Genomic DNA, 21488 nt, shown 5'->3' with positions numbered 1-21488 from the left:
AAAAAAATTATTTTGTAGAGTATTAATCATTTCTACATGGTTCTCTTTTTAACAAAATCAAAATCTGGTATTCAGATAAAGCATTTAACTACCTTGCTTTTTTTCCAAGTTTTATAGACCTTAAGTTAGGTTTCTTTTGCCTAATACCAAGAACACACAAGTGAGAGTTTCAAAAGCCTAAAACCGAAGATGAAGGACAGCACTTTATACCATTATTAAGCAAATATATCACAGACGCATCTGGCAAACAAGTACTTACAGATTTCATTTACTACTGACTACTAAAACAAGAAAACATACACAGACAAACACACAAACCACTTAAAAGATAATTAAGGATACACAATGGCCCAACACTTTCCACTTAGAAATCAGCAGCCCACCAATACCCTCCCCACTCTGATGTGAATTTTTCAACACTTTTTTGGCCAAAGTAACCCAGTTGATATCAACTTATAACTTGCATGTTAAATAATTTAGAACTTACTTTTGTAGGTGGAGCAGCAGGTTTAGGAACTAAGCCTTTATAAACACTTGGACCAGTCCCATTCTTAACTGGCTGTGACTGAAGATTTCCTACTACTGGGAATCCAGATAGCTGTAAGTCTTTTGCATTACCTTTCTTAATGACCAGCATCCTTTGAGTTCTAGATTTAGGATTCGGGGGATATTCTGTACAAATAAAGCACGAGCAACAGTTATACAGTTTAAATTTTAGCATAAAATTAAATCACCAAAGAATAGCATATTCCAAACTTTACTATATTTAAAAATAACAGATGCTTTCTTGGATAAAATAACTAAGCTATGTAAGTATGAATTACATTCTTGCTTGAGAAATAAAGCTTCAACAATCACCAGACCATAGCAAGGAACTGAGCAATATCAAGTAACATTCAGAGATGAATTCAGTTAGACAGTGGCCTAGAATGCTAACTATGACCAAGTCAAAATTAATTATTCGAGTATATTTTTCGATTATAAAATTCATCCTAACAGCTCTTAAGACTTGAAATACAAGATATATTTTCCTCTTTTCCATTTTGAAAAGTTTTCCTAATTCTTTTTATTTCATTCATAAAATTATTACCAATAAGAAAGGATCTACAGCCCCTCTATTTCTAAATTCCTGCTTAATTTAAGACTAATGAAAAGGGGAACTACGTTTTCACAATACCAGTTCATTCAAATATTTACTGGCCATCCAAACTAAACTGAAGGCATTGTGCAAGCTGTAGGGGATCCAACTCAATCTTTGCTTCTGAAGATAATACTAGAAAGTTTTTCTCAAGACAACTGAATTTGCTAAAATATGAAATATAACTTCTAGAGTTTAACCAGTTAATGTGTAACCAGTTAATGTGTAATTAAACAGGTGTTACAACGAGCACCTTCCCAACAATGGCAGTGACATGTCTTTCTTCCTATAGAAAAACTCTGAAAGCCATCAGTTTCACCACTGAAGAGTTTCGAAGAAAAGAATTAACTGGAAACAAAACTGCAGAAAATGTAAATTAAAATTAGTTTAAGATCAAGATATGATCTTATAAGACAGTGAGTAGTACATATGTATATAATGATGGCCTGCATCAAACAAACCAAACTTTCTACTGGTTTATCTCAAAAACTAAACAAGGACTACTAGGGATACAGAGGCATTCTCAAAGTCCTCTGAAGTAACTCTTCAAACTACAGAGCTGATAAAGTAGTTCATTTATTGTAATGCTAAAAAAATAAAAGAACAAGAACCTGAGAATTCCCTGGTGGTCCAGTGGTTAGGACTCAGTGCTTTCACTGTGCAAGCCCTGTGGTGTAGCAAAAACAAGCAAACAAACGAAAAAACACACCATCCAAGAACCTAAAGCAAACTGAGAAAAGATTCATCTTTCTGAAAGTTAAACACTGAAAGTTTATCTACTAGAGCAAACATTCCAATTTCTCAGCTACCCACAAAGGCCCAAGATATGAAGGCTAAGAAAAATATTTTCAGGCACACAAGGACACTAATTACATCACCAATATATAGTTTTTCTGAAGAACTAACACATTGAAGTCAAAACAAAAATGAAAAATAACGATCTTACACAGAAGCCAATGAAGAACATTAGAAATAGTGCTAAACAATTTTAAGTTTTACAATTACTTCTGGTAAGCAGAAGGTGACAGCATAAATAAATAGTAAAAAAAAACTCCTGAAATTACCAATTCTTTAAATTAGAATATAAGAGAAAATCTTAACAGTCTGGTACTCAAAATCTAAGTTAATGAACCTCAGGAATCTGAGGGATGACTGACTGATGCTGGGAAATGCAAAAAGTCTAAGAGTCTCTAAGGTCTGATTTCAGAAAAATCCAAGTGCTGAAGTAGGACATGGTTTTATCTGTGCACCACAATAAGTTCATACATGACTGGCAAAGTCTTCTATTCCAATATTGTCAATTAAGCACACAAGTTTATCTTCCTTCCCTTTTAGATCCTCATGTTAAAATTACCATAATGAGTGTTAGTCGCTCAGTCACGTCTGACTCTTTGCAACCCTAAGGACTGTAGCCCGCCAGGCTCGTCTGTCCATGGGATTCTTCAGGCAAGAATACTGGAGTGAGTTGCCATTCCCTTCTCCAGGGGATCTTCCCGACCCAGAGATTTAACCCAGGTCTTTACCATCTGAGCTACCAGGAAGCCCCCCAAACTATAATGAGGGAGGTAAACAAATACAGCAATATAAGAACAGGAAGAGGTTCCTCAGCAATGAATGATATCAACCCATATTTCTAGAGAGAAAATAAAGTAAGAAACTTCAGCTTAGAGTGTGTGCACAAAGAAACCCAACAGCTGAGGAGGGGACTAATTTCTGCTGTAGAATCCTGGATTGTAGAGTGGGACTTGGAAATGCCAAGCAGAAGACAGAAATGAAGTCTTTTCAGATAAAAATTAATCACCAAGAAAAGTAAAATAAATCTACTGAAGTAAAATCTTTACTAAAGTAAATCCTAAACAATGTACTGTAGGGAGAAGTAAATGATTTCACATTGAAGGCTAAGGGTACAAGATGAAAAAGAAATAATATTTTTGTACATAAGTCATCACTGATCAAAACTAGAAGACAAAAGAGGAAAACAGAAAAGCACGCAGGTATGATTAAGCCTCAATATAACTTCTGACTACAAAGTTCATCTTTCCTAAAACTGGATTTCTAGATACCTAAGAAATACTCTCACAGTTTCCTCAAAGAGGTCTTTGGTGCAAGAATGAAAGAAAATCCTACAAAGAAAGATGAAGCCTAAGAAATCAGTCACAGACAAGAGGTAGTAAAGTAAAAGATAACAAAGGTACCTAAAAGATGATGAAAGGAACTGGGAGGAAAAACAAAGCCAGATACAGTGCTGATTCACTTACTAAGTATTCATATTCAAATAGTACAGAAATTAAGACCATGTGCTTCCATACCAGATTTACAGAATTTTGATACTTGCTCCAACATCACTAGTTAATCTCATCTATAAAATGAAAAACAACAGTTCTTGTCTCAGAGTTACAGTGAAATGTTCTCTTTAAAGAAAAATGTCCAGAAAAGTCATATATAATCTCCACTGTAATAGGCAGCTGTATTTCAAATTAAAGGTGTCTTTTTTAAGAATTTTAAACCTAAAATTTAAACTGAACCACCACAAGAGTATAGAAGATGAGAAAAATTACAACAGAAATAAAATAAACACTAACCTATATCATATATATCTAAGTTGAACATACTACATAAACCTGCCTGTTTAACAAGAAATGTGTTCTTAGTCTAATGGGCCAGGATGGCATGGCAGCCGCAAGCAGAGGTGTTCACCTGGTGAAGTGTTCCCAACTGTGTGAGCCACCAGTGTCTGTGTCCTCAGGGTGAGCTGCAGGAAATTCCCACCACCCTTCCCTGCTGCTCTGGGAGACTCTCCAAGAGCAGCAGATGCTGGTTACTGAACTGGCTGACCAAAATGGAGAACTTGGACTTCAGAATCCCTACTTTTTGATAGAGACATTCTAGCCAAGCGTTCAAATTAATGTGTTAAATATCAATACAAGAACACAGGAGCCAAAAAGATGAGTGGGGGAAGAGGTCTGAAGGAGGGGGAGAGAGAAGGGAGAAGGAAAAGAGGAAGGGTGGGAAAGCTGGTTCTTGATAGTAATAATCACATCAAAGCAATGGCAAAGGTGATGGCAGCACTAGTAACGTAAATCTGCATCATTTCTATTACTTATAAACTGGTTTATCTATTCACAGATTATCTCTGCAAATTCTCCTGACATGAACCTTCTGAGCTAGGTGCTGAATCTGTTGGATTCAAACAGTATCCAATGAATGACTCCTTCTATACTTTCTTCACTTTATCACCTGGTAAACTTCATGAAAAAGATTCAAACTGCTCATTTTTTTTTAAAGAGAAAATTTATGCATTGATGAAAGACGTTAACACTTATAAAGAATTAGTGACTTCCTTCTACAAACCATATATGCTTATTATCAAGCTCATATAAGCAGATATTCAAACTGCTTTCAAAATACCTAAAAGCAAATATGAGTTGTGGATTTTCGTATCATTATTTCCTTCTATCCTCACAAACAACTGTAATCTGATGATACCTGGCTTTAAATATTGTTTTATCATCTTGCTATTTCATGCTCTCCCAATATCTTTGAATGTTGTAGTAAGTTTTGTTCCTTAAATACAAAGCCAATAGTGGAGAGGAGAGGCTCAATCTTTCAAAGAAAAATTAGAATTAAAACACTGCCACGTATAATACAAAGTAAGTTGGCCACATGCTGACATCTCAATTCCTTATTCTCTTTTCTGTTTTCATGCTCTCCACACAGTTGGCTTATATTCTGAGTCAGTTTTCACTTTTATTTTTGAATCTATCACTTTTTGTCTTTTCATAAATCTATCAGAATCTTCCTCACTTACTGGATTTGAACATAATTAGCTAACTCGTATTAAACAGCGATCAAGGATACCAATTTAACAGACAATTTAATATTAACAATGCTTTTCTCATTAGTATTAGCATAGAGCTCCATCCTCATCTCACAGACAAGAAAATTCACTGAGATTAAGTAACCTTCCCAAAGTCTAAATAACTAAAAAGTAAAAGACCTAATGTTAGCACCCAGAACTATCTGATAATGCACTTAATCAATATATTACTGGAGAAAATGGATTAGAGTATTGGCTAGGTCAGACAGTTCAAAATGTATACCATTCTCAACTAAAATACTACTAGTAAGCCTATACTGAATGGTCAAAATAAGAGGCTTGTAAGTGTACACTATCAAGTCAGGGTCCACCCTTCCCCTCATCATCACAGTGATGACAATTACTAGTTTAGTTTCCTCATCGTGATGTAAGAGGCAACTTTACTGTGTGAGTAATAGTCAAGTGAAGGATAAATAGTATTTTAACTGTTTTCACACTAATTTGAAAAGGAAACTCAATCACATAAGATATAGTAACATACAAATATCAGAAGCAAAGAATCGGTACCATAGCAATAAAGCCACCTGAACACTAATTTTAAAAGACAAAAATATCTTAAAGATTATTTTTCTATAGATTGATATTATTTGAATATTGCTATTTTTGATATTTTATATAATAAATCTTTTGTTTCACAGTAGTATGAGACTTTTAGTCACATGAGTTTCACTGACATAATGTCAAAGAAGGGGCATGATATTCTTTCCTTTAACAAGGTACCCACATCACTCATATAAAAAAGAGCACACTTTCTAAAACAAAAACAACTTAATTGACAAACACTATTTCTAACTCTATCTTACTTATGACAAATCATCTAATCAAACTCTTAATTTTCCCTTCTCAACTTTGAACATATGTTGCATTACCTTTTTCTTATTGTTATGTTAACAACTGTTTTCACCTGAGACATTGAAGGAACATAGACTCACATATAATCAATCTACCTACAAAATACTTTTATATAAAGCAATCCGATAAAGACTATTCCCTTCTCTTTACCCCTTTACAAAGTCACCTTAAACACTTCACTTGTTTTCATGACCTAAAACCTCATTTAGTGTTATCATGTCACTCAATCTGTATGCTAGTGACGGGGGACCCTGGTGGGCTTCTGTCTATGGGGTTACACAGAGTCGGACACGACTGAAGTGACTCAGCAGTAGCAGTATCATTAGATTCTCTAGAAAACAATCCAACTTTAAAAACTGGTCACCAATTTGCTTTAATTTAGAAGGCTAAACAAATAAAGTTCATAGTATTGTATCAAATATGAGCAAAAATTAGGAAGTTCATCAAATTACCAAGGGATAAACACAAATGTAAATGCTGAGTTGAAACAAAACTAATTAATAGTGACTAAAGGTTTTCACTATTTAGTATCTTAAGCACAAAATGTTAGCCTCTGTTAATACTATGTTGCTGACATATTATGTCAACACAGAATAGCCAGTAGGACTTCTAAAAACACAAGTCAATTTGATATTTACTATGCTGTGATTCATGGGGTCACAAAGAGTCGGACACGACTGAGCGACTGAACTGAACTGAATGTCTCAAACTGCATACAAACACATATCATTTTCTCTCTTTCTCACTGCTCAAATCAATCACCCAGCTAAATTATTTTAAAATTCTCACAGGTACATTGAAGTGCCTTGATTTTTTGTTTTAGATTGCTAGATATAGGACATAAATTTAGTATGAATCAAGCAACAGTAATCCTGGTTAAGATAAAAACACTACAAAAGTCAGTTACAAACTACAAGGCATGTCCAATAAAACTAAGTTCTAGGTAGAATTAAACATATTTAACAACAGGTTTAAATAGCTTAACTATTATTACTTCATTCAAACTATTTTTTTAAATTGGGATATTATGTTTAGACTCTTGCAATTTTTTATTTACAAAAGGACAGTTTCAGGGACAAACTGGTGGTATTTGTTTTTTAATATATATTACATTTCCATTATTAAATTTTGACTTACCTGGAAGGAAGTAGCACTAGAAAAGTTCTACTGAAAATTCTGTCTTCCTCAGGAACATAGCTATTTTAAATGTTGCAATGGGGAAAACAATATTTGGGAACCCAGGGCATAAATTAAGAAAGGAATAGTGAAGTGTGATACAATGAAAGTTTCATTGTATTCCTATGGGAAGTACTGGGAATTTAACAATTAATCAAGTCACAGTTTTTTTTTTTTTCTAATGCAGACACACTTTTTAGTTTACCTAAGACACAGTAAAGAGTACATCGTCCTTTTAAACATCTTTTCAACTAATGCTCAAAATCCTTAGACCAACCCTGAAACAGTAGAACCAAAATCTTCGTATTAATACATTTTATGCTCAATATTTTCAAAAATGTATTTCTAAATCATTTCTAAAGTTATTAACCAAGGATCAGTACCAGTAGTATCTATAGGTAGTTTTATATGACAAATGCTCACTAACATTCTTGATTTTATTTACTTTCATTTTAATCAAATCCAAATTATTCCTAATTTCTTAAGAGATTTTATTTAACACCTTGCAGGTGGTTCTATATTCTTATGCAATCAGCTGTTCCCAGAAAAACTGAATAATAAGGAAACATACCTAAGAGAGGAGCTTGGGAGATTTTTTTGGTTGGGTATGTGTGTGTCTGGGCGTGTAGGCCTGGGGAGAGTGGTAGAAATACTAATTTGCAATACAGAAAAAACAATGCCATTCACATGGTTCTAACAAAAGTGTCTGACCACCCCCACCCCCACCCTCAAGAAGCCCTTAAATAAATTGGGAGATCAAAAGAAACAGAATAATTCCCCCAGCTTATCACCCCCAAATACAATAAAGAACAGCACAGGAAGTGGCAAAGTTTAAAATAATGCCTTTATCGTTAGGACTATTATGCTGTCATAAGCCACGATCCTTTTGTTTTGGTAAATTGCTTTATTTTCAACAGAAAAACACAAGAAATGTGTACAAGTTCCAAAGCGGATGCATCGCCTCTGAATTTGGTATCAAATAATTAATTTTTCAGATATCAAATCTTCATATTTTAAATTATTCCATTATTTTAAACTTCACTTGAATCTCTAAAAAGCTAATTAAGTTACTCTAAGTGCAGTTTAATCTTCTGTAGATGCTATCAAATTAAACTTTCAGCAGTTTTAAAGAAAAGGGAGTCATTACCAGAAAAACTGTCAAGATTTGACAAACAAAAAGGCAAATAATTTCAAACATAGACTAGTTCTAGGCAAAATTTATACAATTATTTTTAATACTGTCTATGTAGAATCATTTTCAATAAGTAAAAAAATTTTTATAGCACACTATGATTAAAAGTACTTATCTTTCCAGTTATGTTTTCAACTTTGGAAAACTATAAATTGAGTTAAACTAAATTTTTTGTTTCAACAGATTATCAAGTTGCTCTCCAAATGATATCAATTCATTACATTTAACTTACTTTTTTAAAAACTCATATCTAAATATACTTAATGGTACTAATACATGTAAATAATTATCCAAATCAAGCTTTTCTTCTGTCCCCAATCTTTTTTAAAATGCTACTTTTTAATAGCTTAGCACATCAAAAACAGGTATTTAAAAGATAAAGTTTAATTCCAGCCTACTGTTTTAAAAAACACAAATGTGAAACCTAAAAATAACATTTTATACCCCTCAACGATAGATCAAAAATTACTTACCCCATACACCCGCAGCTAAAGATTTATTCTGATTTGGTTCTCTCTCATATTCAGGATTTAGAGATGGCTGGGGGAAAAAAGGTGGAATGAAAAGAACAAATGTTTAATCATATTTAAGAAAAAAATTCCTTTTAAAAATAATCTCAAGAATATACTGACAAATTTGACATAATGAACTCTTAACAACTAAACACTGCTGGTGCTGCTGAGTCACCAGTTGTGTCCGACTGTGTGTGACCCCATAGACGGAAGCCCACCAGGCTCCTCCGTCCCTGGGATTCTCCAGGCAAGAACACTGATTATTCATAAATCTTATTTTCTACTTATTTTAACAATTAAAATGGTTAATATCTATACTCACGCTAAGTTGAAGAATACAAGGTAAATATTCTCCTCATCCTCAACTACGTGAAGAAAAAGTGTTAAAAAAAAAAAAAAGACAGCAAATGCAGGAGAATGCAGTGTTTGCATCAATATGAGAAATCATCCTTTCTTAGCATAAAGTTAAGAGCAGACAAGAATCAGACCATTCCTTAATTCTTGTTAGGTTTGCATCCCTGAATGCTTTAGTTAAACAAGCTCATACTCAAAGCAAAGTACAAGTTTATTACGTCAAATAGTGATGCTCAGGTTATTAAAAAGAAAACTGAGTTGAGCACTAAATGTGTACTCTAAAGCTTAGCTTAGTAGATGTTTGTTCTTTAGAAAAGAGAAATTATTTAAATTTCTATGAAGAATAAAATGACATAAATTTATCCAAAGTTAAAAAAAACCACATGCTGAGACACTGGAATAAGTAAATAGATGCAAGGAATGAAGAAGATTGGGGAAGGAAAGAGTTATGTACAGAAAGTCTCACAAAATGTAAAGACTAAAGATAATTGAACCAAAATAAATAAAAATAAAAAAAATAATTAAACCTGTCAAGTGTGATCTCTGGAGAAAATGATATGTACTGATAAAATCTCCAGAGAGATTTGATGCATAAAAGGCACTTGTAGAAACATCATTCGTATTAAAATTACAAGCAACTTACAAAATCCTCAGCCTCAAACTGCTTGCGTTCCCTCTTGTCTTCTTTCCTCACTGTTTCACTGTCAGGTATGTTGTTTTCATGTAGTCCTTGGCTTTTTCCAGAATGGAAAATACTGCTACGAGAACGGGAACTTCCACCATGGTATCCCCCTCGATGATTTATGTTTTCAGTACCATTTCTTCCATGTGTACGCCATCCATTTTTTTCTTTCCTTCCAAAGTTACCTTTTAAAAATAATGGCAAAGTATTACAAATTCAAAGATGGTTATGCTTAAAGACTCAATCACAATTAAAACAACTCCTGCAAGAATGTGAAAAAAATTCTTCTTAAACTCTACTATTCCTCAGCAACTTTACCTCCATTAGGACGTCCAATACCAGAATCAAAGCCATCTGAAGAGTTGTGTCGTCGGCGGTTCACATCATAACGATTTTCTGTCCATGAAAAGTTTTCAGAATGCTTTTCAAAATTCAATGACGACTGAAACAAATTATAAGCATACAGATAAACATACATATAAAATTTAACTAACTTTAGAAACCAGTAATACATTGGTTTAATTTATTCCCAAGAATTTTAAATGGTTAAGAATATTTTATAATTATTTCGATGTGTTTGGTAACTGAAAACTTATGAGGGATTCCACTGTTCATCTATTTTTTTCTACCTAAGATAAACGAGAGCACCATTCTGAAAGAGTTTGACAACTATATTCACCCGAAAACTTTAAAGGTAAAGCCACTGTAAAGGCGTCAAGGCAAATATAGTACACTTCTTTTAAAATAAAACATAGTGTCGTGTATTTCACATTCTTTGATTTAAATAGCTCAAAGTTTTCTTCAAGATCAGAAAATTATGGTGAATGAAGCTACAGTTCTAAGTTCTCTATAGATTTATTTCCAAACTCCTCTTCCCCAAAACAAGTGTTTAAAAAAATCTGTCAAAGGAAGAATGTTGTAAAAACAACTATTACAATTCTCTCCAGGACAAACAGAAAAGCTCCTCAGTTTTAATATAAACACACTGCACACACTCTTTTCGTTTAACTAGGCTCCTCCCCATGACCACTGTGGGACTTACTTACAAGTTCCCCTACTGCTCCTGGCTTCATCCTCATGCTGCTTCTATACATGAAGGGCTTTGTCCTTCATGTGTCTTCCACGAGCATCCATGAAACAACAGTGATAGCCTGGTTTGCTAAGCTTTTAAGTAGGGTAAAAACCCAAACACTTCACAACCCTATCAGTTATGGTGATGAAGATACCATGCTCTCAAAGCTAAAACTTTCTAGAAAAACAAGGGCAGGGTCTCTGAGGCCAGACGGGGGCACAGGATAAGACTCTTCAGGACCTGGCAACAATTGTTCTCATCCAAATGATGGATGAAGTAAAGGTTCCTCACTGTTTAGTGACCAAGTAAGTGGCAAGGGGCAGGACCGAAGCAAGATGTCCCAACAGTGCTTTAATGTTGAAACTCTCCTCTGAGTAGAAGGAAGAGATGTCTTATCATGAGATGGGGTCCCATCTGAAAGGCAGTATGGCTGCAGCCGCTGAAGTCAAGAGGTCACCAAAGCTGAAGAGTGATGAGAACAGAGAGTTTGGGAAAGACTGAAAACATTAGAAGTAAATTTGTTAAGGCCAAACTGCTACTGACACTGGAAACAAAGAAAAATGTAAAGCCTAGCTTCCTGGAGTGGATGTGCTCTTTGTACTTTCTGATTCCTTTCTTCCCCACATCAAACTCAGCTGCTTTAACAAGAAAAGTCAATGTGTGCCAGAACTTAAGGCAAGAAAGAAGCAAAGTCTTATAGTTCTGTTGCACACAGGTACCCAAGTTACCATCCTACCCACTGCCATGGAGGGGGGACAGTATTAAGCACAAGAGTGACTCAAAACTTTTCCATACAGGGCAAAGCCATGGCATTGTGGTACATGGGGGCATGAAAGGTCCCAGGCTGGGGTGTTTCCTGGGGCCAGGAGGTACATAAAAGAGAAATCAATACCAATCCTGACTTCAGAAACCAGAAGAGAAAAAGTCCCCAGGCCACCCATGCAACCCCCAAAGGAACAGTGTACCCCTCCACCCTGAACTTTCCCACATTCCATGCCAAAGAAATCATGAGAGGTCCTGAAAGCTTAGACTGTAAATCTGATATGCACATACATACTAAACTCCTCAGTTTAGGCAAGAATATACAATGGAGAAAAGACAATCTCTTTAACAAATGGTGCTAGGAAAACTGGTCAACCACCTGTAAAAGAATGAAACTAGAACACTTCCTAACACCATACACGAAAATAAACTCAAAATGGATTAAAGATCTAAATGTAAGACCAGAAACTATAAAACTCCTAGAGGAAAACATAAGCAAAACACTCGCTGACATAAATCACAGCAAGATCCTCTATGATCCACCTCCCAGAGTAATGGAAATAAAAGCAAAAATAAACAATGGGACCTAATTAAACTTAAAAGCTTTTGCACAACGAAGGAAACCATAAGGTGAAAAGACAGCCTTCAGAATGGGAGAAAATAATAGCAAATGAAGCAACTGACAAAGGATTAATCTCAAAAATATACAAGAAACTCCTGCAGCTCAATTCCAGAAAAATAAACAACCCAATCAAAAAATGGGCCAAAGAACTAAACAGACACTTCTCCAAAGAAGACATAAAGATGGCTAACAAACACGTGAAAAGATGCTCAACATCACTCATTACCAGAGAAATGCAAATCAAAACCACACTGAGGTACCATCTCACGTCAGTCAGAATGGCTGCTATCAAAAAGTCTACAAATAATAAATGCTGGAGAAGGTGCAGAGAAAAAGGAACCCTCTTACACTGTTGGTGGTAATGCAAACTAGTACAGCCACTATGGAGAACAGTGTGAAGAGTCCTTAAAAAACTGGAAATAGAACTGCCATACGACCCAGCAATCCCACTGCTGGGCATACACACCAAGGAAACCAGAATTGAAAACAGACACGTGTACCTCAATGCTCATCGCAGCACTATTTACAACAGCCAGGACATGGAAGCAACCTAGATGTCCACTGGCAGATGAATGGATAAGAAAGCTATGGTACATATACACAATGGAATATTACTCAGCTATTAAAAAGAATGCATTTGAGTCAGTTCTAATGAGGTGGATGAAACTGAAGTCTATTATACAGAGTGAAGTAAGTCAGAAAGAAAAACACCAATACAGTATATTAAGCATATATATGCAATTTAGAAAGATGGTAACAATGACCCTATATGTGAGACAGCAAAAGAGACACAGATGTACAGAACTGACTTTTGGACTCTGTGGAAGAATGCGAGGGTGGGATGGTTTGAGAATAGCATATTACCATATGTGAAATAGATCACCAGTCCAGGTTTGCTGCATGAGACAGGGCGCTCAGGACCGGAGCACTGGGATGACCCTGAGAGATGGGATGGGGGAGGGAGGTGGGTTCAGTTTAGGGAACAGATGTACACCTCTGGCTGATTCATGTCAATGTATGGCCAAAACCACTACAATACTGTAAAGTAAATTAGCCTCCAATTAAATAATTTAAAAAAAAATAAACAAACTCCTTAGTCTTTGTGCCCATGGTGGGAATGGACCCTAGTATCCCAACATGGCTGATAAGAGTTTGGAAAAATCTCAGCAGTAAGAGTGGGAAATTAAAGCAATCCTGCAGGTGGGGCCACTAGGCCAATTCAATGTACCAGTGTTTTATAGTTGATGCTAACGTTACATGCTTGTACTAAAAATGCTCTAGATTCTCCCATTCAGGAAATGTCACAGGTTGACAGATGATTCCCATCCCCTTCAAAATGATCTAATAAAAAGTACAGCTTCCAGAAGGAAAGAAAAGAAAATCACATGTGGCTGAAGACTTGGCTCTGCAGTGTTCAGAAAGACTATTTTCCAGTACAGCAATGCCACCGGCCTGACACACACACCAAGTACACACTCCTTTTAAAAGCTGAGTTCCCCTGGTTAGGATTCCAGGCTTTCACTGCCATGGCCAAGGTTCAGTGTTCAATCCCTAGTCAGCCAAAAAAAGAATGTGGCTCTTGCCATAATGCTGAGCTCTTCTTACTGAAAGCAAACTTAAACTAAGAACTAACCAATAAAAGAACCCAAGAGAGCTCTTGATCAAATGGAAATCATATGTTCAACAACACAGCTGGCCTCGCCCTTGAAGTGCCAACCATAAATTTGCAGTATAGTTTATTTCCCCTCCTGCCACCATGACAAGCCAGTGCATCAATAAGGCTCTCAAATCAGAAAAGTTCCCCTAAATGACTGAGTCTGGTTCATTGATAGTTCAGCTAAGTTAAAAGATGATGGTACCACACAGTAGCCACCCAGACCCAACAACTCTGGAAAACCAAATGGGTAAGTGCCAATCACCTCAATGGAATAAAAGCTATGATCCTTGCCTTAGATATTCTTCAGGACAAGACATTTCATGTTTTTCTAACTCTTGTATTGTTGTCAATGGCCTCGTCATCTATCATTGAAAAACTATAGGCTGGCCAATTAAAAACATCTCTTGGGATCACACATGATGGGAAATTGCAGCTGCTGCTGGAGTCACTAATGTTGATTCAGTAAGGCTTGCTATCTGATCAAAGTGAATGGCATTGAGAGTGACTGAAATTAAAATGCTGATCAAATCTTCAGCATACCACCTAGACCCATCATCACACCAGACATGGAACACACCCACTGCCACAGACTGGTTACAAAATAAAGGACTTTCTCTTTCTGATGCAGAAAGCTCTACCGCATGCCAGCTTGTGACTCCTGCCAAAAGCTGGTCCATCTGTCTCACTGTAAAGAACACCATATCACACAGAACTACATCAAAGATTTGAGTTCTTCATGGAGTCCTCAATGGACTTGCATCACTATTGAAACTTTTTCAAGTTACATTATTACTGCTGCAGTCTGATGGGCTAACTCTGGTCACAGTATTGTGTCTCCTAAAATTAATTCATGTAATGTGTTGGGTATATTCCAGACCAGGAACAGTCCATTAAACAGTACATCTTTTGTTAAAAAGGTCACCCTGCAATGAATCAATAGTCAAAGTTCTCAATGGACTTTCATACTATTATTCACAAGTATAGACAAGTATGGACAAGCATTTTAACAGTCCCCTCAAAATTCAACTCAGAACCACTTATACTACACCTCTATATCCCTCATCTCTTCCCACATCTTAGTAAAATAAATGAATGCAGCATAACCAAAAGGGGAGCATCTCCTCTTGGCCACTTCTTGTATAGTAATCAGGATAACAGAAGTGGAGAGTTATGACAGTAAACAGACTTACACTAAAAATTCTGCTCTGATTATCCCTAGATATAATGTTTCTTTCTTTTCCCTAAGAACAACTACAGGCCAGGCCACCCCTCAGGGTGATGGCTAACCAAAATGGAATTCAAACAAATCTAGTCTGGCCATCTGGATTCTCCTGTTGAACTGGCATGGTCCTAGACCTGTAGACAACAGTCATTTGCTTGTGTACACTTCTCACAGAGTCCCCGCCTATAGTATCCAAAGTAGACCAAGGTGAGGGTGAGATATCTTTAAAATGGGGTCTCTGAAAATTATTTAAAAATGCCCCTGTCCCACTCACATCCAGTTCCTCTAGAAAATATCTAGGTACAAGAAGAGTTTTTAACTGAAATTAGAGCTATGGGATTGGGACATACTGCATACAGATTTCATGGCTATAGAGGGAGAGCAAAAACCCTAGCAATTGGGAGAAGAAACATCTTTAACACCAGAAAGCACAGGTACAAAGGAGAACAACTATGATTTCCCTATCCCCTGGAACAAGGGTTCCCAACACCCCAGGCCATGGACCACTACAAGTCCGTGGCTTGTTAGGAACCAAGCCACAAGCAGGTGAGCAGTGGGTAAGTGAGAGAAGCTTCAACTGTTTACAGCTGCTCTCCATCATTCACGTTACTGCCTGAGCTCCACCTCCTGTCAGATCAGTGAAAACATTAAATTCTCATAGGATTGCGAACCCTAAGTTTCACAGAACAAACCTAAGTTTCACACTCCTTATGAGAATCTAATGCCTGATGATCTGAGGTGGAGCTGAGATGGTGATACTAGCACTGGGGAGCAGCTGCAAATACAGATTACCACTAGCAGAGAGGTCTGACTGCACAGTGCAAGTGAAAGTCGCTCACTCCTGTCCAACTCTTTGTGATCCCACGGACAATACAGTCCCTGGAATTCTCCAGACCAGAATACTGGAGTGAGTAGCCTTTCCCTTCTCCAGGTCCCCACATTGCAGGTGGATTCTCTGCCAGGTGAGCCACAAGGTATGGACTCCTGATTGCACAAAGACCATAATAAATCAACTGCTTGCAGATTATCATCAAACCCTATCAGTGAATGTCAAGTCACAACTGGGCCACATCTGGTGGCAGGCTTTAGAGTGGCAAATGAGTTGATGTCCTTCAACTGTACAGCTGCATCTGGTGAAAACCTTTAAGTTAGAATCCAACACTTATTTTAGTCTGTGTGTGGCCTGCCCATTATTTTATTTACCACTTCCATCCGTCCCTCCTTCCCACCCCACACATTTGTCTGGGTCACAGTTTTTTTGGCCCACAAAAGCTGTGCTGTGTTTTGTCGCTCAATCATGGTCTACTCTTTGTGATCCCATGGATTACAGACAGACAGACTTCTCTGTCCTTGGGAGATTCTCCACACAAGAATACTGCAGTGGATTGCCACGCCCTCCTCCAGGGGATCTTCCCAACCCAGGGATCGAACCAGGGTTTCCTGCATTGCAGGCAGATTCTTTACCAGCTGAGTTACCAGGGAAGCCCTACACAAGATAACCCTAGCCAAAATGAGTAAAAAAACAAACACTGCCGGAGCACTTCTATGAAAAGTGGGGAAAGACCCAGGTGAAACAGCAGAAGACCCTTAAGACTGCCAACAAAAAAGAAAGCTGCACTTAAGAATCCTACTTAAATTACAAGTACACTGCAACAGGTGATTACATTCTCCAAGTCTACTTTGTATAATATGTGCTGACTGGCTACCCAATGAAGCCATGAAACTTTCAAAACTGCTCCACCACATGGAGACCAAGCACCCTGAATTAAAAGACAAGCCTTTGGAGTTTTTCAAAAGAAAAAGACATGAACATGAAGAACAGAAGCCCTTACTGAAGGCCTCCACCTCATCAAACATGTCTGCACTGAGAGCATCATTCTTAGTAGCTAACTAAAAATTGCTAAAGCTAAGAAGGTCTTTATTATTAATGAAGAGTTGATTCTCCATGCTGCTGAGGACTACTGTCTTGGACTTTCAGGAAAGGCTGCAGCCCAAAGGGTGGCATGTGTTCCTCTTTCAGCTAGCACCATAACTAGACGAACTGATGAAACAGCAGAAGAGACACAGTTGTTAGAGAGGATTAGAGAGTCACCACAGTAAGCAATCCAGGGTGACAAGAGTCTACCGACACGAACAAGGCAACAATGCTTGTTTTTGTGCAATTTGTTTTTCAAGAGGATGTGCATGAGGATATGTTATGTACACTGATGTTGCCAACCAACACCACAGGGGCAGAACTATTCAAACCTCTGAATGGTTTTCAGGAAAACTGAATCAATCATTTTGTATGGGGGGGGGGAATAAGCTACAGAATGTTTTCTACTGAGGATAAGGGTTGCTTTTGACCCACTGTATTGCCTCTATAATTGTAAGTAATAATAATACCAAACCTCAGTTTCCCTTGAGTGTTTTTTTTTTGGCGGGGGGGAATCTTAGTTCCCTGGCCAGGGGTCGAACCCATGCCCCCTGTGGAGGAAGTGTGCAGTTTTAACCATTGGACTACCAGGGAAGTCCCTCCCTTGAGTGAATTTTAAAGGACAACAGAGTGGCTTTAGACCATATATTGGTTGGCTAAAAGAATCATTTACTAGTGCCCCTTAAGCTATTCACAACTGGCTAAATCCTGGTCTCGTTCACTGCTGCTTGGGACATTGGTAGTAACCTTAATTGCTATGTAAGACAATTAAATGGATTTGGTTCTGGTCTCTGTCAGATTAATCAGAGTAGCTGAGAGTGCTACAATCATGCAAAATTCAAGTTTGGCTGCAATATGTATGAACTGTAGGTTGGGACAGGCAATCATCATGGACCCCGAGCTTCCCTCAGTTCAGTCGCTCTGTCATGTCCAACTCTTTGCAATCCCATGGACTGCAGCACAGCAGGCTTCCTTGTCCATCACCAACTCCTGGAGATTGCTCAAACTCATGTCCATCGAGTCAGTGACGCCATCCAACCATCTCATCCTCTGTCGTCCCCTTCTCCTCCTCCATTCCATCTTTCCCAGCATCAGGGTCTTTACCAGTGAGTCATTTTTCACATCCGGTGGCCAAAATATTGGAGTTTCAGCTTCAGCATCAGTCCTTCCAATGAATATTCAGGACTGATTTCCTTTAGGATTGACTGGTTTAATCTCCTTGCAGTCCAAGGGACTCTCAAGAGTCTTCTCCAACACCACACTTCCTTTGTCAGCAAAGTAACGTCTTTGTTTTTTAATATGCTATCTAAGTTGGTCATAGCTTTTCTTCCAGGAGCAAGCATCTTTTAATTTCATGGCTGTAGTCACCATCTGCAGTGATTTTAGCACTACAAAAGAAAGTTTGTCATTGTTTCCATTGTTTCCCCATCTATTTGCCATGAATGGTGGGACCAGATGCTATGATCTATCTGCGTTTGCTTTTTTAAAAAAAAATAATTTCTTATTAGAAAACTGAAATTTACAATGTGTTTATATCACTCACTGAGTACATAGCATTTAAAAACAACCTCATTAAAGAAAGATAACAAAAATACAAAGTCTTAAAACCTATGGGATATGGAAAACATTATCCACTGAGGCCTTAAATGTAGTAAACTTTACATAAAAAGGAAAAGTAATGAGTATACAAGTATACAGCCAGTTTAAGAAGTTAGCAAGATAAGCAGAATAATCATAAAGAAAAGAAAGCACCTAATACATACCAGGTATTCATGCAATAAAAATAAAAATAAAATTGAGAGGCTCAACAGAGTCAAAGCTGCCTTAAAAAGCTTCTCTAAAAAGGGAAACATCAGGTAACAATAACCAACAAGAAAAATCTTGCAAATAAACCATATTCAAAATGGGAATTATTCATAGAAGCATTAAGAATATAAATAATAGAAACAACTTTATGCCTATACATTGGAAGATTAGTTGTCCCCTATACAGGGTTATCGTTACCGACTTTCTAAATTCCATATATATGTGTTAGTATACTGTACTGGAGTTTTTCTTTCTGGTAAGCCAGACTATAATGGGCTCCAGTTTCATCCACCTCATTAGAACTAGTTCAAATGTGTTCTTTTTACTTGCTGAGTAATACTCCATTGTGCATATGTACCACTGCTTTCTTATCCATTCATCTGCAGAAGGACATCTAGGATGCTTCCATGCCCTGGCTATTATAAACAGTGCAGTGATGAACATTGGGGTACGTGTGTCTCTTTCAATTCTAGTTTCCTTGGTGTGTATGCCCAGCAGTGGGATTGCTGGGTCGTATGGCAGTTCTATTTCCAGTTTTTTAAGGACTCTCCACACTGTTCTCCATAGTGGTTGTACTAGTTTGCATTTCCACCAACAGTGTAAGAAGGTTCCCTTTTCTTCACACCCTCTCCAGCATTTATTATTTGTAGACTTTTGGATAGCAGCCATTCTGACTGACGTGAGATGGTACCTCATCGTGGTTTTGATTTGCATTTCTCTGATTATGAGTGATGTTGAGTATCTTTTCACGTGTTTGTTAGCCATCTTTATGTCTTCTTTGGAGAAGTGTCTGTTTAGTTCTTTGGCCCATTTTTTGATTGGGTTGTTTATTTTTCTGGAATTGAGCTGCAGGAGTTTCTTGTATATTTTTGAGATTAATCCTTTGTCAGTTGCTTCATTTGTTATTATTTTCTCCCATTCTGAAGGCTGTCTTTTCATCGTGTTTAAAGTTTCCTTTGCTGTGCAGAAGCTTTTAATTTTAATTAGGTCCCATTTGTTTATTTTTGCTTTTATTTCCAATATTCTGGGAGGTGGGTAATGGAGGATCCTGCTGTGATTTATCTCAGATAGTGTTTTGCCTATGTTCTCCTCTAGGAGTTTTATAGTTTCTGGTCTGACATTTAGATCTTTAATCCATTTTGAGTTTTTGTGTATGGTGTTAGGAAGTGTTCTAGTTTCATTCTTCTACAAGTGGTTGACGAGCTTTCCTAGCACCACTTGTTAAAGAGATTGTCTTTTCTCCATTGAATATTCTTGCCTCCTTTGTCAAAGATAAGGTGTCCATAGATGTGTGGATTTATCTCTGAGCTTTCTATTTTGTTCCATTGATCTATATTTCTGTCTTCATGCCAGTACCATACTGTCTTGATGACTGTGGCTTTGTAGTAGAGCCTAAAGTCCGGCAGATTGATTCTCCCAGTTCCATCCGTTTTTCTCAAAATTGCTTTGGCTATTCGAGGTTTTTTGTATTTGTATTTCCATACAAATTGTGAAATTATTTGTTCTAGCTCTGTGAAAAATACCGTTGGTAGCTTGATAGGGACTGCACTGAATCTATAAATTATTTTGGGTAGTATACTCATTTCCACAATATTTATTCTTCCAATCCACGAACACGGTATATTTCTCCATCTATTAGTGTCCTCTCTGATTTCTTTCACCAGTGTTTTATAGTTTTCTATATATAGGTCTTTTGTTTCTTTAGATAGATATATTCCTAAGTATTTTATTCTTTTCATTGCAACAGTGAATGGAATTATTTCCTTAATTTCTCTATTTTCTCATTATTAGTGTATAGAAATGCAAAAGATTTCTGTGTGTTGATTTTACATCCTGCAACTTTACTATATTCACTGATTAGCTCTAGTAATTTTCTGGTAGAGTCTTTAGGGTTTTCTGTGTAGAGGATCATGTCATCTGCAAACAGTGAGAGTTTTACTACTTCTTTTCCAATTTGGATTCCTTTTATGTCTTTTTCTGCTCTGATTGCTGTGGCCAAAACTTCCAAAACTATGTTGAATAGTAGAAACGAATGAAAATGAAAACACAACAACCCAAAACCTGTGGGACACTGTAAAAGCTGTACTAAGGGAAAGGTTCATAGAAATATAGGCATACCGCAAGAAACAAGAAAAAAAGTCAACTAAATAATCTAACTCTACACCTAAAGCAACTAGAAAAGGAAGAACTGAAGAATCCCAGGGTTAGTAGAAGGAAAGAAATCTTAAAAATTAGGGCATAAATAAATACAAAAGAAAGAAAGGAGACTATAGCAAAAATCAACAAAGCCAAAAGTTGGTTCTTTGAGAGGGTAAATAAAATTGACAAACCACTAGCCAGACTCATCAAGAAACAAAGGGAGAAAAACCAAATCAATAAAATTAGAAATGAAAACGGAGAGATCACAACAGTCAACACAGAAATACAAAGGATCATAAGAGACTACTATCAGCAATTATATGACAATAAAATGGACAACTTGGAAGAAATGGACAAATTCTTAGAAGAGTACAACTTTCCAAAACTGAACCAGGAAGAAATAGACAATCCTAACAGACCCATTACAAGCACGGAAATTGAAACTGTAATCAGAAATCTTCCAGCAAACAAAAGCACGGGTCCAGACAGCTTCACAGCCGAATTCTACCA

At 36.9% G+C, this 21488-nt stretch overlaps 1 protein-coding gene across 3 annotated transcripts in view; it reads right to left on the bottom strand.

Annotated features, from left to right (window-relative positions):
* GPBP1 (GC-rich promoter binding protein 1) overlaps window positions 1-21488 on the bottom strand; it is a 75259-nt gene that overhangs the window by 8701 nt on the left and 45070 nt on the right. For 2 of the 3 annotated variants that reach the window (XM_055422026.2, XM_055422025.2), the window contains exons 4-8: window positions 10102-10225; window positions 9745-9968; window positions 8709-8775; window positions 7615-7674; window positions 488-672 (exon numbers count right to left, since the gene is read on the bottom strand). In XM_055422026.2, the coding sequence (XP_055278001.2) occupies window positions 488-672; window positions 7615-7674; window positions 8709-8775; window positions 9745-9968; window positions 10102-10225 (660 nt within the window). The remainder of the gene's footprint in view (window positions 1-487; window positions 673-7614; window positions 7675-8708; window positions 8776-9744; window positions 9969-10101; window positions 10226-21488) is intronic. The other variant, XM_055422027.2, reaches the window with a different exon arrangement.

The sequence above is a fragment of the Moschus berezovskii genome, chromosome 18, assembly GCF_049115385.1.
Source record: "Moschus berezovskii isolate FMDL1 chromosome 18, NW_MosBer_1.0, whole genome shotgun sequence".
NCBI classification, from domain to species: domain Eukaryota; kingdom Metazoa; phylum Chordata; class Mammalia; order Artiodactyla; family Moschidae; genus Moschus; species Moschus berezovskii.
This window is presented reverse-complemented; position numbering and strand designations above follow the sequence as displayed.